The 14,709-nt window shown below is 40.3% G+C and overlaps 1 protein-coding gene across 2 annotated transcripts in view; it reads left to right on the forward strand.

Annotated features, from left to right (window-relative positions):
• Window positions 1-14,709, forward strand: part of LOC133396457 (partitioning defective 3 homolog) — a 298,273-nt gene that overhangs the window by 97,906 nt on the left and 185,658 nt on the right. For both annotated transcript variants that reach the window (XM_061666339.1, XM_061666340.1), the window contains exons 4-5: window positions 6,182-6,366; window positions 8,538-8,675. In XM_061666339.1, coding sequence (XP_061522323.1) covers window positions 6,182-6,366; window positions 8,538-8,675 — 323 coding nt within the window. The remainder of the gene's footprint in view (window positions 1-6,181; window positions 6,367-8,537; window positions 8,676-14,709) is intronic.

Consider the following 14,709-nt stretch of genomic DNA (forward strand, 5'->3'; position numbering starts at 1 on the left):
CCTTTTGTACCCATGTGGATGATTCAGGTCACGATGTAGTCAGTGGAAATCCTCCCTCGCTGCACACGGGGGACATCAATATGCAGTCAGTGGTTGGAGAGGGAGAGGTAAAATGGCTCAGAGCCATAATTTATTCAAGTATTGAACTGGCACAGACTTGAAGTATTCAAAGTAACCCAAGGAAAAAAAAGTATAGCTTTTAGAGATGCCACTGCTGCTTGGCTTTTTTCTTCTTCATATCAGTTTAAAGTGAACGCATGGATTGAGTTTATGAAGGCCAAGAAGGCCACCAGAGAAATACGCAAATCCCCGACCACACCTAAAAAGGAGGTACTTGTAATGTATGGATAAGCAATTCAGCTACTGGATGCCTTTTTTTTAGTATTTTAAAATGTCAGATTGTTATGTGTCTAGAGAGCTGGAAGCAGATTCATTGACACATACAGTACTTAAAATTGGCATTGTGTTGGTAGTTAAAGCACTAGCTTATTACGTTTGCTCAGGTAGCTATAACTGGATATTAGGTTTTGACTTATGTGCAGTATAAAATTGCATTACAGAGAAGAATGACAAAATGTTACCTGCCTGTCCAGGTTGTAGGACTGTCTCGCTTTGCAACAATTTAAAGGAAAGAAAAAAACGTTCTGAACAGAAACAATATAACTAAGTACTAAAACAGTGTTACGCTGATCATAAGTTGTCATAGCGTGTTCTGTATGGATGTGCAGTGCTGAAATCTTGTTGTTGAGAAGGAATCAACAGTGCATCAGCTGGTTGCAGCTTAGAATTGCTCTCAATTCTTACACAGTTGCTCCAATACATAATTAATTAACAATCAATGAGAAATCATATTGTGTAATGTTTTGCCATCATGCATTTACTTGAGAAGATTACCTCAAGTAGACTTGGAAATAGATGATTAAGAGACAACATTAGCATCCACTTCATTTTTTGGACAACACTCCCTTTTATGTGTTGTTGGTTTTGGATTACAGTATAGAACTTAATGCAACACCGCACCAAATTAACAAGTTTTTTCCTCTTGTAAATGTATTACAGCATGTTGTCAAACAAATTATCCATCCATCCATTTTCTGAGCCGCTTATCCTCACTAGGGTCGCGGGCATGCTGGAGCCTATCCCAGCTGTCATCGGGCAGGAGGCGGGGTACACCCTAAACTGGTTGCCAGCCAATCGCAGGTCAAACAAATTAGATAACATAAAATAAATAGAACCCACATATTATATAATGTGTCATTCTATAGTTTTAGTATGATGGCCTATTAGTGGACAAACTACACCCACAGCAGTCATAATATTGTCAGTTTAATAGTAAGTTCAACTGTCTTTAATGGTCAATATTGGCCCATGCGTGTGTATGTTCTCTAATATATTTCTCCTCCAAACAAGGTCGGAGAAAATGGTGAAGGTCAAACCAATAAGAGGTGATAGACCCTTTAGAGTCTGACCCGTCCGGTAAATTGTGTGTGTACTCTGCGCCCTGACCATAATTCCTGGATCAGGCCACGTTTTATTAGCCCGTCCACCACCCGCAGTCTTCTGAATTACGCTTTCAGCCTGGATCGATGGTTGACTCAGTTGGAATCTGGCTGGTTATTAAACATGGGTCCAAACCCTCCCAGTCTCCCATCGCAAATTAAATGGATGCAAATGTTTAGAGGTAGTGGGGCTGATTTTGACATTCTGACCTTAAAAAGAGACCACACAAACATACTTTGCGGTTGGAATTTTGTGAGTTTGTAAAATACTGTATGATAATATGGGATGTCAGTCATGAACTGGATGGGAACTTGAAAAGATTGGAATTCCATTACATGCAATTATTAAATCCACAACCCCACAAAAGGCTCAATGACTGACCGGCTGACTGTGCACTTATTTGAACAGTTCGGTCTCATGCAAATGCTGACTACAGCATTCATTACCATAATGATGACCCGGGAAGGGACGGAGCCAACAGGTGGCCAGTAGTAGAAGCACAGACACATTTTTAAAAATAGAAAATACGTTTTCATTGATTATTTAATTTCACACTTGACAGGTGGGTAGGCACTCCATAGACCCAACTATTTGTATCCCAAGCCATTAAAAAAATCAATGTCCATAATATGTCCCTTTTAAAATATGCACATTGACATGGTCAGTCAAATTAGGGTTCACATGGGGGCCAGTTGGACCTTAGCTGCCATTAAGAGGGATTTAAGATCCCATCAAAGCAGCAAATACTTGCATCTGTGAGGGCTACTAAGAGACATTTGTTCCATCACCAATACATTCATATGCTAATGAGATGTATTCATATTAATGAACACTTCCAATAGATAGCCAGTAACCATACACTTCTTTGAACAGACACTTATATTACATTTGTGTTTGTTAGCCCATCTGTGAGCTGGGTAATGCACAAAAGCTGAAAGAGTTACTAACAAAGTTACTTCTATGAACTTGGTAAAACAGCTGGATAGAGTGGCGAGGTCAGGACAAAGGAAGACTATTTAATATACTGTGTGTGTGTATAATGTTTTCATTAATAATTAATTTTGAGCGCTATGAAAGGCACCAAAAAGGCTGGAATTTACTTAATTACCAGTGTACTACTTAAACAACATATCCAGCACATTATTCAATCTTAAAGCATGTTGATTATATTCATTAACATTGTGTTATCATTATTTTTTTATTTTATTTTTTACTTTGGTAGGAATACAACATGTAACAATATAATAATTATGTCCAAAGTTACTCTTTCAAATAACATCTTAAATGTGCTTTGAGTAAATCTCTTTCTGAACTGGTATCAAGGTAGCATACCTTCCCATCATGTCTTTTGGGTAGTTGCTTGTTTAATCTCCTGTGAAATGTACTAAATGTAGTGAAACAAGTCACCAACATTAGCAATCTGGGGACAACTGTTTAATGTTCTGTGACTGAAACAGCTGCCCCGCTCAGATATTAGCACATTCCTAAACACATTATCTGTCCCTGCAGTCCAATCGAAGATAAAACATTAGTCAGCACCTTTGTATTGAGAAGGATTCTAGATATTTTTAACATTTAGGATGACATCTATATTGAACATTTTTTAAAAATAAAATAGATAAGAAAAAACAAGCCAAAGCAACTTGCAAGAAGGTTTCGTGAGGTCATGGGTTTGTTTCCAGGCTCTGGGCTTGCTGTGTCCTTGCGTGGGTTTTCTCTGGGTACTCGAGTTCCTCCCACATTCCCAAAACATACATGTTAAGTTAACTGAAGACTCTAAATAGTCCAACCAGTCCAGAGTGTACCCCACCTTTCGCCTGGTCAGCTGGGGTAGGCTACAGCACACCCACGACCCCGATGAGTATAAGCAGTATATAAAATGGATTGATGGAAGTATAGTGATTCAATCAATGGGCTAACATAATTTCCTTCATCAGTTATCAAGATTTATTTGTTTGGGGGAGGGGGAGACGTAATTGGGACGGATTAAATAGGATCAAGGAAAATGGCACTTAGTTGAGCAATGACCTTCAGAGTTCACCTACTGCCACCAAACGTTCCTCCTATTAAACCACATCAAAACCGAGGTAATTGTTTTTGGCAGTAAAGAAAAGATATTTGCTGTTAGTAAATACCTAGTCACTCTCTTTAAACAACAAAGACCAAGTCCGAATCCTTGTTGTCCTGATAGACTGACTTTCAGTAGTCATATCAAATCAATTACTAAAACAGCCTTCTCCCAGCTGAAAAACATATCCAGAGTGAAGGCTTGTATGTCCCAAGCAGACCTTGAGAAGCTCATCCATACTTCTTTCTCAAGTAATCTTGACGATTGTAATGGTCTTCTGACTGAACTCCCCCACAAGAGCATTAAACAGCTGCAACTCATTCAGAACAGAACACTGCAGATTGACCAGAACAATGAGGTCAGGACATATCACTCCAATTTTAAAGTCTCTCCACTGGCTCCCTGTCAGCTTAAGAATAGACTTTAAAGTTCTGATGGTTTAGGTCCTGAATATATTAAACAAATGCTAGTGAAATATAAACCCAGTAGGGCACTGAGATCTACAGTCAGATCAAATAGTGGAGCACAGAGTCGAAACCAAACATGTTGAAGAAGCTTTTAGCTGTTATGCTGCTCACAACTGAAATAAGTTGCCGACAGAAGTCAAGTCAGCACCGAGTGTCAATGTTTTTAAATCCAGGTTAAAAACTCTTCTTTTTCTCATCGTTATGATTGAGTATTTTAGAGAATTTCCACTTTTAAATTATCTATTTTGCACTGTATGTTTTTTTATCTTTATTTTTAAATATATTGTTTCTTTGTTTTTAAATGTTTTAAGCTTTCTTTTATTTCCTTCGACTTAATTTTTTAAAAATGCTTTTAATCCTGTAAAGCACATTGAGTCACCATGTGTAGGAAATGCGCTATATAAATAAATTTGCTTTGCTTTTCTTAATATAAACACTCAGTTTTATATAAAGTTACTACTGTTGTAAACATTAACACATTCCACATTTGGTGATGCGTGAATGTTACTGCTATAAATTCGGGTTGGACCTTTGACATGCATACTGTTTTTTCAGTCTCATTATTGTCACAGTTACTGGAGGCAGCTACAATAATTACTTACAGTGTCTTTAAAAACTCCCTGCTCTTGTAACAACATTTAATATGCATGGTTTCCAGAACAGTGTAAGGCGAGATTAATCTGCCTTGCTCCTACTAATAACACTTGTCTGTGGTATATCAGATGGAAGCTTAGCACCAGCATATGCTCGCTGCACTGATCCAGTGATTGATGACAGCTGGTTACCAAACTATTTGCATAATTATGGATATATTGCTCAGGCAGCTTGAACAATGAAAAACAAATCCATCTGGCCTTTTGGGAACATCCTGATGGTTCTCACCTCACAAAACTCAGATCTACCTTATTTTCACGACCATAGGGCGCACCGTATTAAAAGGCGCAGTCTCAGTTATGGGGTCCATTTCTGTATTTAACACATACATAAGGCGCACTGTATTATTGGGCGCAGGCATGGTAAAACATACGCTAGCATAAAACATACGATAGCATGCATGCACGGAAAAACAATGTTTTTAAAAAGGCAGGGGGAGCAAAATTGAGTTTAGTTGTACTTTATTGAAGTATTTAACAATGTACTCACATTACTTTTTGATCAATCCTCAGCCACAAATCCATCAAAGTCCTCATGTTCTGTATCCGAAATGAACAGCTGGGCAAGTTCTCCAACAAACACGCCAGGTTCCCTCTCGTACCCGTCAGAGTTAGTCTCGTTGCCGCGGGGCTGTTCAGCAATGATGCCTGCTTTCGTGAAAGTCAACAGTCAAAGCAGATACCTTAGCCCAAGCACAATCCATTCACATATAGTGGCGTAACTCGCCCGGCGTTGCCCCCCTGTCTTAGTAAAGCTGTGTTCGCCATCTGTCATTCATGGCTCCCACGCCGCTCGCAACTTCATTTTGAACGCCCTGTTTACACGGATGTCCAGCGGTTCGTCAAGCCTCCCGCAATGATGGCAAGCCCCGAGTTATTGACTCAGTCGAATGGTGACTTTAGAGACGCTTCTCCCGGCTGTTCTTTGCTCATTAATCCTTTGCTCGTGTTGGTCTTCCAACTCGGGCCACCTCGCCTTGTTTCCGCGGAAACTCAGTTTCGTCTTCTTGACTTGGTGAATCTCGTTTTCCTGCTTCCTCCACTTGCAAACCATGGATTCGTTGATCTTGAATTCTCTCGCGGCTGCTCGATTCCCATGTTCCTCCGCGTAACTGTAACCGCGTAAGAATGTCTCTTCGTCGGTGACATTTTCGGGGGTCTTTAGCCAAACCGAAATGCTCCCAGTCAGTAAAGCGGTAAAAAAAAAAAAAAAAAAAAAAAAAAAAAAAAAACACCCCGGCGCTCTATACCTACTGGGGGCATGGCTTTAGCGTCCATAAATGAAGTGATACTAGACCAGGTATTGAGTGTGAAAACTACCCTCAGTGCTGCCTTTGACATGTAATCAAACAACCTACTAATAGTTTCTGGATTAATTGACCATATGTGGGAAATGCCGTATTAGTGGATGCATTCAGAGGTGGATTGAAATTGCTGTGTCTTATGCCATGCATTTTTTTTCATTTTCCCTTTCCTCATGTTTCCCCGACCAGACATGCCTCTCCATGTCCGTCGAAGTAGTGATCCTTCACTGGCTGGCCTTCCAGCTGGAGTAATCCAACCCGGTAAAGAAGAACCATCCAGAAAGGACCCGAGTCGCTGGTCCACAACTGCTGGCTTCCAAAAGTTTAACCACAAGCCACACACAAACCCTGGTACCAACAGCCTTGAACGAACGGTAACATTCTAAACTCATTACATTATTATACTGAAGTAATAATTGCATTAAAATGCCTGAAGCATAACACACTTACTTCCCAACTGGATGTATTTTTTGGCTATTTTTATTATTTTTTTACCATGGAACCTTATTTGAATCTAAAATGTGTCAAAACTCCCTGAAACAAATGCTTTATACCCAGATGAAATGTTTGTTTTTATTACACAGTTTTCTATGCTCCCCTCATCTACCTTTATCTTTCAGTGTAAGTATAAACTATTTGACGGCAATACTTATTTAAAGAAGACCATGAAGCATATAACTCATGTAATCAACATGAAATAATCTGCTGTGGAGTGTGTTACCCTTCAGATCACTAGGTACCAAACACATTTTTTTCCCAGCATTTTCAACTATTGCTGCATCCCCTCTGAAGTCACAGTGCTACATTTAGACTCCACAGTATTAAATTAAACTCCTCCAATATCCAGCAACGACTCTATTTGTAACTTTCTGCTTTTTTGCAAAACCAAATTTTCATCCTGATGTGTTTTTTTATTATTCTTTTTATTTTTGAAGCTTTAAAATCCTCTGGTTATGAAACTTCAATGCAAAAACAACAGAAACAAAAATCAGCTTCATGTTCCCCTGGACTTACAAAACAAGTAGGGATGCCAATTATGGTAACATTCAAAAATAGTCTCACACCCACATGGTGCAGACAGATCTTTACTTCTTAGAAGACAGTTTAGTACACAGGATGCGACAGAGCAACCCTCCGTGCGATTAGTGTGTCTTTCTGCATCGTCTGATAATCCTTTTTAAAGACACTCCAGTTGTCAGAGTCGCAACGTTAAAACAGCACACTTCCGAGTGAAGAGAGGGGGAAGGGCTATTAAGCCTTTTATTTGGTCGAGAGGATGTCCTTTATGGCCTGTGTCACACTGACTCCAGAGAGAATGAAAGATACACAAGCATCAGAGTCTCAGCAGAGCTTCCTTGTTTGATTCCACAGTCACTGTTGTGCCCCATGTATGCATGGTATTTGTTTATTTTGTTTGTCTTAGTACTAAGCTAGTCTGCGAACAATGACAATTTTGTTTCTGGTGTCCTTTGACAACTCTTTGGTCTTGGCCATAGTGGAGTTTGGAGTGTGAGTTCAAACAGGTGCCATTAATACAGGTAACGAGTGGAGGACAGAGGAGCTTCTTAAAGAAGAAGTTACAGGTCTGTGAGAGCCAGTAATCTTGCCTTTTTGTTGGTAACCAAATGCTTATTTTCCACCATAAGTTGCTAATAAATGCTTTAAAAATCATACAATGTGATTTTCCGGATTTTCTTTTTTCTCGTTTTGTCTTTGATGAGGAAAATATATATTAGGTCTAACTTGGTTTAATTTATTATTTATATTATATATGACTTATATTGCTAAATCATTTAAAATTTGCAGATAAAGGAAAGTATATATCAACAATAAATGATGCCAGAAGGGAGTACAAAACGGGGCGAGTCTTCCATTATAAATTCATGGTACCTAATGCCTCCTGGGTGCAGCTGAATCTCCACTTGGGCAATGAAACCAAAGGAGCTATTCGTCAACACTTGCACTGTTAAGTCAACCCTACTCGACCCAATGACTTTGCAATCCCTAATGCTCTATTGATAAGATTTCTGCTTCTTCTCTTCTTTGGTTTTATGATGTGTCATTAAAGATTAGTTGGTGAGGTCCTTACATTGTATGGTCAAAACAGAGGCCATATTGGATATCAGGTCATTTTAGTGGAGTGAAGTTTAACAATGGTGCCTGCACAGCTTCCTCTGGCCTGTCACGCCACATTTAACTCTAATAAGACTTAGAGTGGTGCACCAGTGTTAGATGTTTCTCTGATAACTTCATTCAGCTTCTGCTGTCTGCTGCTCATTTTTCTGAACCTAACTTGTTTGTTTGTTGCAATTGCTTTGGCTTTAGCTTTTATCATTCTTGGACAAATAAGTGCTATACTTAGTTAGAGGAATAGGAATCTGATTATAGTTAAACACCATAGCTGTCTTTTCATAGGAAGCTTCACTTTAACAGCATGAGATAAAAGATGCTGATGATGAGGAATGTCCAAAAATGCTAGCTGCCTGGTTCGGTCTGTCACAAATTTCGATTAAATATGTTATATACTGTATGTTTTCCTTTAAAGGGCAGTGGAGGCCATACCTACCGGAGTCTTCCACGAAATGCAAGTGGCCGGACCACTCAGTTTCAAAGAGAGATGACCAGATCCTCCCTAAGTGCAAACCACCCAATGGTGGACCGTTGGCTTGATCGACAAGAACAGGTATGGTGGTGCACTCATTACCATAAAATGAGAGCCATTTTGAACAAGAATTGTAATAGCTAGCTCTTTGTAAAGACACATTTACTGTATATTTGGGAAAATCTATGCATTGCCATTTAATTAGTCCTCACTATTGCTGCTTGGGTTCAAACAATACTACAGTACTATCTTTTGTGTATCGTTTCCAGATGTACAGTACATGTAAATTTTTCTCATGTCCATCATTTGATGTCAAACCCCAAATTTTTCATGAATCAGCCTCACTGTTTCATTCTATTTAGAGGGATGACTATATGCAGTAAACTGCAATACCTAATATTTCATGCTACATTGGAGACTACATTTAGGGAGAGGTTATGATATAATGCTGAGCAAAGGCCAATTTGGAAGGATCCTTAAAATTCAACCCAGACATAGGTCCCTCTTTTACTGTTTTTGGTGGACACACCAGTACTATCCTTTGTGACCACCCTTATCTCAAGATTCTCATGTCACTCATTCGCCCCAAAACATATCAATATGGTGGCACACGACAGAATGAAAGAGCATATTTGATTTTTGGGGCCATTTTGCTGTTACTCATTTCAAGTTGGTATATATTGTGTAAGGTATTGGGTGATTAGTTTTAAACCATTCTGTCAAAATATGTGATGTAACAGCATGCGATAACGCTAAGGGTTGCCGCACCACCACATCCTATAAAGTAAAATGGCGTACATCACCGGACCTTGCATGCTTGTCTCCTCACTTCACACTTTCATGTTCTGTCTGCACGCTGTGATTTTCTCTTACAGCCACTGGTACCTCTATAGCTCCGTTTGTCAGGGGGGGAGTAAAGTGTTTCATTTGAAAGTTATCAAAAGTGACAGAGAGCTGTAGGCAGAATAGAAATGACCTCAGGGGGGACCTTGTGTAATGACTCAACTGCCTTGCCTTGACCTTCCCACATCAACCAGCTCTAACCCCTGTAGATGGTTTTTGACAGATAGCTTCCTTTACCTTTGACATAGTATTGTTTTTGGTCTAATATGTTTTTGCTCTTGTGTTAGCTGTGTGTGTGTGTGTGTGTGTGTGTCTATATATATATTTATATATATATATATCCCCATCCGTTTTCTGAGCCGCTTCTCCTCACTAGGGTCGCGGGCGTGCTGGAGCCTATCCCAGCTATCATCGGGCAGGAGGCAGGGTACACCCTGAACTGGTTGCCAGCCAATCGCAGGGCACATACAAACAAACAACCATTTGCACTCACAGTCACACCTACGGGCAATTTAGAGTCTCCAATTAATGCATGTTTTTGGGATGTGGGAGGAAACCGGAGTGCCCGGAGAAAACCCACGCAGGCACGGGGAGAACATGCAAACTCTACACAGGTGGGGCCGGGGATTGAACCCGCTCTAACCAGTCGGCCACCGTGCCGCCATATATATATATATATATATATATATATATATATATATATATATATATATATATATATATATTATGCCTGCTTATGGCTGTGTGATATTTCAGTTTTTCATATATATAAAAAGAAAAACTGAAATATCACACAGCCATAAGTATTCAGACCCTTTGCTCAGTATTTAGTAGACGGACCCTTTTGAGCTAATACAGCCATGAGTCCTTTTGGGACTGATGCAACAAGTTTTTCACACCTGGATTTAGGGATCCTCTGCCATTCCTCCTTGCAGATCCTCTCCAGTTCTGTCAGGTTAGATGGTGAACGTTGGTGGGCAGCCATTTTCAGGTCTTCCCAGAGATGGTCAATTGTGTTTAAGTCAGGCCTCTGGCTGGGCCCTTCAAAAACAGTCACGGAGTTGTTCTGAAGCCACTCCTTCGGTATTTTAGCTGTGTGCTTAGGGTCATTGTCTTTTTTGAAGGTGAACCTTTGGCCCAGTCTGAGCTCCTGAGCACTCTGGAGAAGGTTTTCGTCCAGGATATCCCTCTACTTGACTGCATTCATCTTTCCTTTGATTGCAACAAGTCGTCCTGTGCCTGCAGCTGAAAAACACACCCACAGCATGATGAGAGAGTCTTAGAGAGTCCAGAGAGTCCTTATTTCTCACCATCTTGGAGTCATTCAGGTGTTTTTTAGCAAACTTCATGCGGGCTTCCATGTGTCTTGCACTGAGGAGAGGCTTCCGGCCTATGGCCACTCTGCCATAAAGCCCCGACTGGTGGAGAGCTGCAGTGATGGTTGACTTTGTAGAACTTTCTCCCATCTCCCGACTGCATCTCTGGAGCTCAGCCACTGTGATCTTTGGGTTCTTCTTTACCTCTCTCACCAAGGCTTTTCTCCCCCAATTGCTCAGTTTGGCCGGACGGCCAGCTCTAGGAAGGGTTCTGATGGTCACCAAACGTCTTCCATTTCAGGATTATGGAGGCCACTGTCGTTTTAGGAACTTTAAGTGCAGCAGAAATATTTTTGTAACCTTGGCCAAATCTGTGCATTGCCACAATTCTGTCTCTGCGCTCTTCAGGCAGTTCCTTTGACCTCACGATTCTCATTTGTTCTGACATACACTGTGAGCTGTAAGGTCTTATTTAGACAGGTGTGTGGCTTTCCTAATCCAGTCCAATCAGTATAATCAAACACAGCTGGACTCCAATGAAGGTGTAGAACCATCTCAAGGATGATCAGAAGAAATGGACAGCACCAGAGTTAAATAAATGAGTGTCACAGCAAAGGTTCTGAATACTTATGGCTGTGTGATATTTCAGTTTTTCTTTTTTAATAAATAAGCACAAATTTCAACAATTACCTTTTTTTTTTCAATATGGGGTGCTGTGTGTGCTTCAATGAGGAAATAAAATGAACTTCAATTATTTTAACAAATGGCTGCAATATAACAAAGAGTGAAAAATTTAAGGGGTATTTGGGGGTCTGAAAACCTTATGTACCCACTGCGTGTGTGTGTATATATATGTGTGTGTATATATATGTGTGTGTATATATATATATATATATATATATATATATATATATATATATAACTAAAACCCTATAAACACACACACTGTATATATATAAATTTAGCTGTGTATATATACACAGGCGGCACGGTGGCCGACTGGTTAGAGCGTCTGCCTCACAGTTCTGAGGTCCGGGGTTCAATCCCCGGTCCCGTCTGTGTGGAGTTTGCATGTTCTCCCCGTGCCTGAGTGGGTTTTCTCCGGGCACTCCGGTTTCCTCCCACATCCCAAAAACATGCATTAATTGGAGACTCTAAATTGCCCATAGGCATGACTGTGAGTGTGAATGGTTGTTTGTTTGTATGTGCCCTGCGATTGGCTGGCAACCAGTTCAGGGTGTACCCCGCCTCCTGCCCAATGATAGCTGGGATTGGCTCCAGCACTCCCGCGACCCTTGTGAGGATAAACGGCTCAGAAAATGGATGGATGGATAAATACACATACATACACACATGCACACAAATAGACACATTCACATGGAACAGTAACAAAATACAGTGGGAATGTTCAGTAGCAATTAAAAATGAGAATGAAACTTCAATTTGTTAAAACTGTGTGTTACTTTCTTACTGAAAATGCAAGTGTACAAAAGCAAATATGATGTATTGTATATCATTAAAGTATTGATAAAAAAAACACGTACACAGACACAAGCTTATTCTTACTAGGAACTTTGAAGAGTTTCCAGAGGTTGCATCACATCCCTGACTTGATCATGAAGAATTCTGGTTATATTTTCAGTAATTGCACTATAATATTCTCCCATCTCCCTGTCTCCTTTTTTGTCCTCAGTTTACGGTGCTCCTGTATTCATCTGTCGTCTTTCGGTTCCTTTCCTGCCTTTTGTTCCGATTTAAATGCTGCAATGGGTGAAGAGTCCTCTCCGCGCTGCTGCTTGTTAACACACTAATTCTTGATTAGAGTTCATGTGTTTGCCTTCTCCGATTTGCCCCATGAAGTGAGACTTTCTCAATGAGAATAATTGAACAGGGCGGTACCAGCTCATTACCCACAAATCACTGGGAGACGGGGCACCTTAGCTGCAGACAATAATGACTTCAGGGAATAAAAGTGGGGTGCCAGCCTGGATCCAAATCAGCATGGACAGCAGTGAACAGATTTCATCTGATAATACAATTGCCATTAGGTAAAATCATTTCTGGGATTGATCATTCATTCAGTTTTAGTGGTGGGTCATTGAAGACCAATTCTGAAGCAAGGCATTCTTATGTGATAAACATTTACAGCATGGGACAAATTATTGTACTAACTATAAAGCCCAGCTTCACTTATCCCAACACAAAGGAACAAAGTAGATAATGATCATTTGAAGTGTGGACTAATTCCATCTGTCCATCAGTCATCCCGTTTATCCATCCATCCATCCGTATTTTTATGCCACTTAACCTGATTATTTCTTATCCTGATGGTGGTTTTTGACCTGGGGATATTGTGTATCTCTGTGAATTGTGGGCTTTAGGACCTTCCAGACTCTTTTTAATTAATGCTAAATAAATCAATTTGACTTGACTTGAGGCATGGTGGCCGACTGGTTAGAGTGTCTGCTTCACAGTTCTGAGGACCGGGGTTCAATCCCCGGCCCCGCCTGTGTGGAGTTTGCATGTTCTCCCCGTGCCTGCATGGGTTTTCTCCGGGCACTCTGGTTTCCTCCCACATCCCAAAATCATGCATGGTAGGGTAATTGACAACTCTAAATTGCCCGTAGGTGTGAATGTGAGTGTGAATGGTTGTTTGTTTCTATGTGCCCAGCAATTGGCTGGCAACCAGTTGAGTGTGTACTCCGCCTCCTGCCCGATGATAGCTGGGATAGGCTCCAGCACGGCCGCGACCACAGTGAGGAGAAGCGGCTCAGAAAATGGGTGGATATATGGACTTGACTTGACATTAGGGTCACAAGCAACCCGTGCCTGTCTCAGCTTTGTGTGAGAGGCTTGGTACACCCTGAACATCAGTCTGTCACACATTCACGTTTATATATATATTAAAAACTAGGATTTGGCAAATTTCGAGTTCAGTATAAATGTATTTGCTCAAATGTAGTATAATTTCATTTTCATATAAAAAATACTTCTAGCTGAAGAACATTAAAGCCAATCAAATTATTGTGGATACTGGATGAAGCGTTTTCTCGTCGTTAGATGATACTGTTTGACTTAAAGGGTATTCCCTACATTTCTTCCCTCTTACCCTCCCTTTATGCCCTTAACCCTTCACTTGAGTTCCATTTTCTCTCTTGATATTCGTTTGTCGAAAGAATTTGATCCGGATAGCACTTGACCTCACTAGATTGCTGTGGCTCTGTCAGAAGATTTTTGGACTTCTCTTCATTACGAATCTGACTCAGGCTACTCATTGTCCAAACACATCTCTTCATTTAGCCTCATCTAAAAACACAGACTTGGCCAAATGACTTTCTGTCCCTCCCTCAACCGAGAGTCTCAGATTCCAATTAAAACCAAATAGAACGACCAGCAGCACCTCCACCACCACCTTGAGCCCCTCTTCTTCCATTATAGCAACCTGCTCAAATAAGACAGAAAACATTGATCTGCAGAATAGACTTTTGAGCCCCATAATCACCAGTTTAAATGTGTACCATTGGTTTACTTTCCTCTCAATAATTCATCGTTCAGCATGAGTCATCTCATTCTTTCTCCCTCATTTATCAAATCCTGGTTTTCAGTGCTTTTAGGTCAGAGTTTCAAAACGTCTCACTGAATATAAGATTTGAATTAAATGCTATTATTCCTATTCCATGTTATTCTTCAGTGTTGGCAAATAACTTGTTGATGTAACATTTGTCAGTTCAGTAGGCAATTTGGCAGTGCAGTGTTGTGTGATTCTCATTCATTGGAAGAATAATTTATCTAACCACATTTCATATCTAGACTATGTGCTCCCATTGAAATTAACATCACTGATTCGCTGACGCTCAATGACCTTCACGGCATGAAAGATGGATTCAACGTTCTAAGCAGTGGAAAGCAGACTGTCCTCCCTCTTAACAAGCTCAAAATGATGATTAATCTCAGAG

The sequence above is a fragment of the Phycodurus eques genome, chromosome 21 (assembly GCF_024500275.1).
Source record: "Phycodurus eques isolate BA_2022a chromosome 21, UOR_Pequ_1.1, whole genome shotgun sequence".
Classification (NCBI taxonomy): Eukaryota; Metazoa; Chordata; class Actinopteri; order Syngnathiformes; family Syngnathidae; genus Phycodurus; species Phycodurus eques.